Source organism: Sphaeroforma arctica (assembly GCF_001186125.1).
Source record: "Sphaeroforma arctica JP610 unplaced genomic scaffold supercont1.7913, whole genome shotgun sequence".
In the NCBI taxonomy this organism is placed as follows: Eukaryota; class Ichthyosporea; order Ichthyophonida; genus Sphaeroforma; species Sphaeroforma arctica.
Window position 1 is genome coordinate 37 of NW_014032645.1, and position 1,295 is coordinate 1,331.

At 44.2% G+C, this 1,295-nt stretch overlaps 1 protein-coding gene across 1 annotated transcript; it reads left to right on the plus strand.

Moving 5' to 3' along the window:
• Positions 1-989: 989 nt before the first annotated feature.
• On the plus strand, positions 990-1,186 carry SARC_16367 (hypothetical protein; the record flags this gene model as incomplete). The annotated part of the gene is made up of 1 exon (XM_014289526.1): positions 990-1,186. A coding segment is annotated over one exon (197 nt), but the record flags the coding sequence as incomplete, so codon positions are not given.
• Between the last annotated feature and the right edge of the window lie 109 nt (positions 1,187-1,295).

The following is a 1,295-nucleotide window of genomic DNA, read 5'->3' on the forward strand; positions in this document are numbered from 1 at the left end:
TATATTTACTATTTTATATATATATACATATATATATATATATATATATATACTTGCCTTATCGCCGAACTGTTATCGATGTTATCTACGGGCAACATTCATGATAGGTTGTTAACTAATGTAGCTTTGCATTCACATTGCTAAACCACAGCACTGGGACACAGTAAGTTGAGAACGGGATGTGGCGATATCGATAGGATAGGCATGTGCGTATACGTTAACAGCCATATACGCATACAGCAATGTACAGATACATATACGCTAATAGGCATACTTTAAAACGAGATGCAATAAGTGAGTATGCAACGATTGCATACAAACTCGGTAGTATGTACAAGGCCATTGCATCACATGTTCACTGACGGAGATAGGATAGATATGTGCGTGTGTGTGAATAGACTATACACGTACGCGTTAATAGACGTACGTATACGAGGACATGCAACCATCACAAACAAACTTATCTATGAAATCTTAAATTTACATATTCGTAAACGGTAGTAGATATGTACGTATACGTTTTTCGACATACGTACACGTTAATGAACATGTACGTATACATGGACAGACGGTCATCACATATATCCCACACGTACACACACACGCACACGCACTCTCTCTTGTCACACTTTCACACACATGTACGCACACACACACTTTCACACATGTACACACACACACACGCACACACATGTACACACACACACAGCAACACATGTACACGCACACACGCACACACATGTACACACACACACACACGCACACATGTACACACATACATACCCTGAGGTGTGCATGTATTCATCCACTCTCGATGTATCATGTACCGACGGCGTTCTGTCTCTTGTCACACTCTTCTACACACACACACTCATTCTCTCTCTCTTGTCACACTTTCACACACTTCACACACATGTACACACACACACACTGAGATGTGCATATATCATCCCCCATCCACACCCACACCCCCACACCCCCACACTCAGGCCGCCTTCTACCTGCGGCTGGATGGATACCAATACCATGGTGTTCTAGGCGTGTTAGACTCTATGGCACGACAGGCAGTGGTATATCAGTACAGACGCGCACGCAGACCAGAAACAGCTGTGAGTGGGGCAGCGGCTGAGTGGTGGGGCTATGCGTATAGAGCCGTGGTTATGGACAATAAGCGGAATCGCGTACGGTAAGTGGGGGGGTAGTACTGTGTATGTGGGGAGGGGGGGTGGATCTGAATGTGGTTGCGAGAATGTATGCCTGTTTCGTTCTCATACAGACACACACTATGTATATAT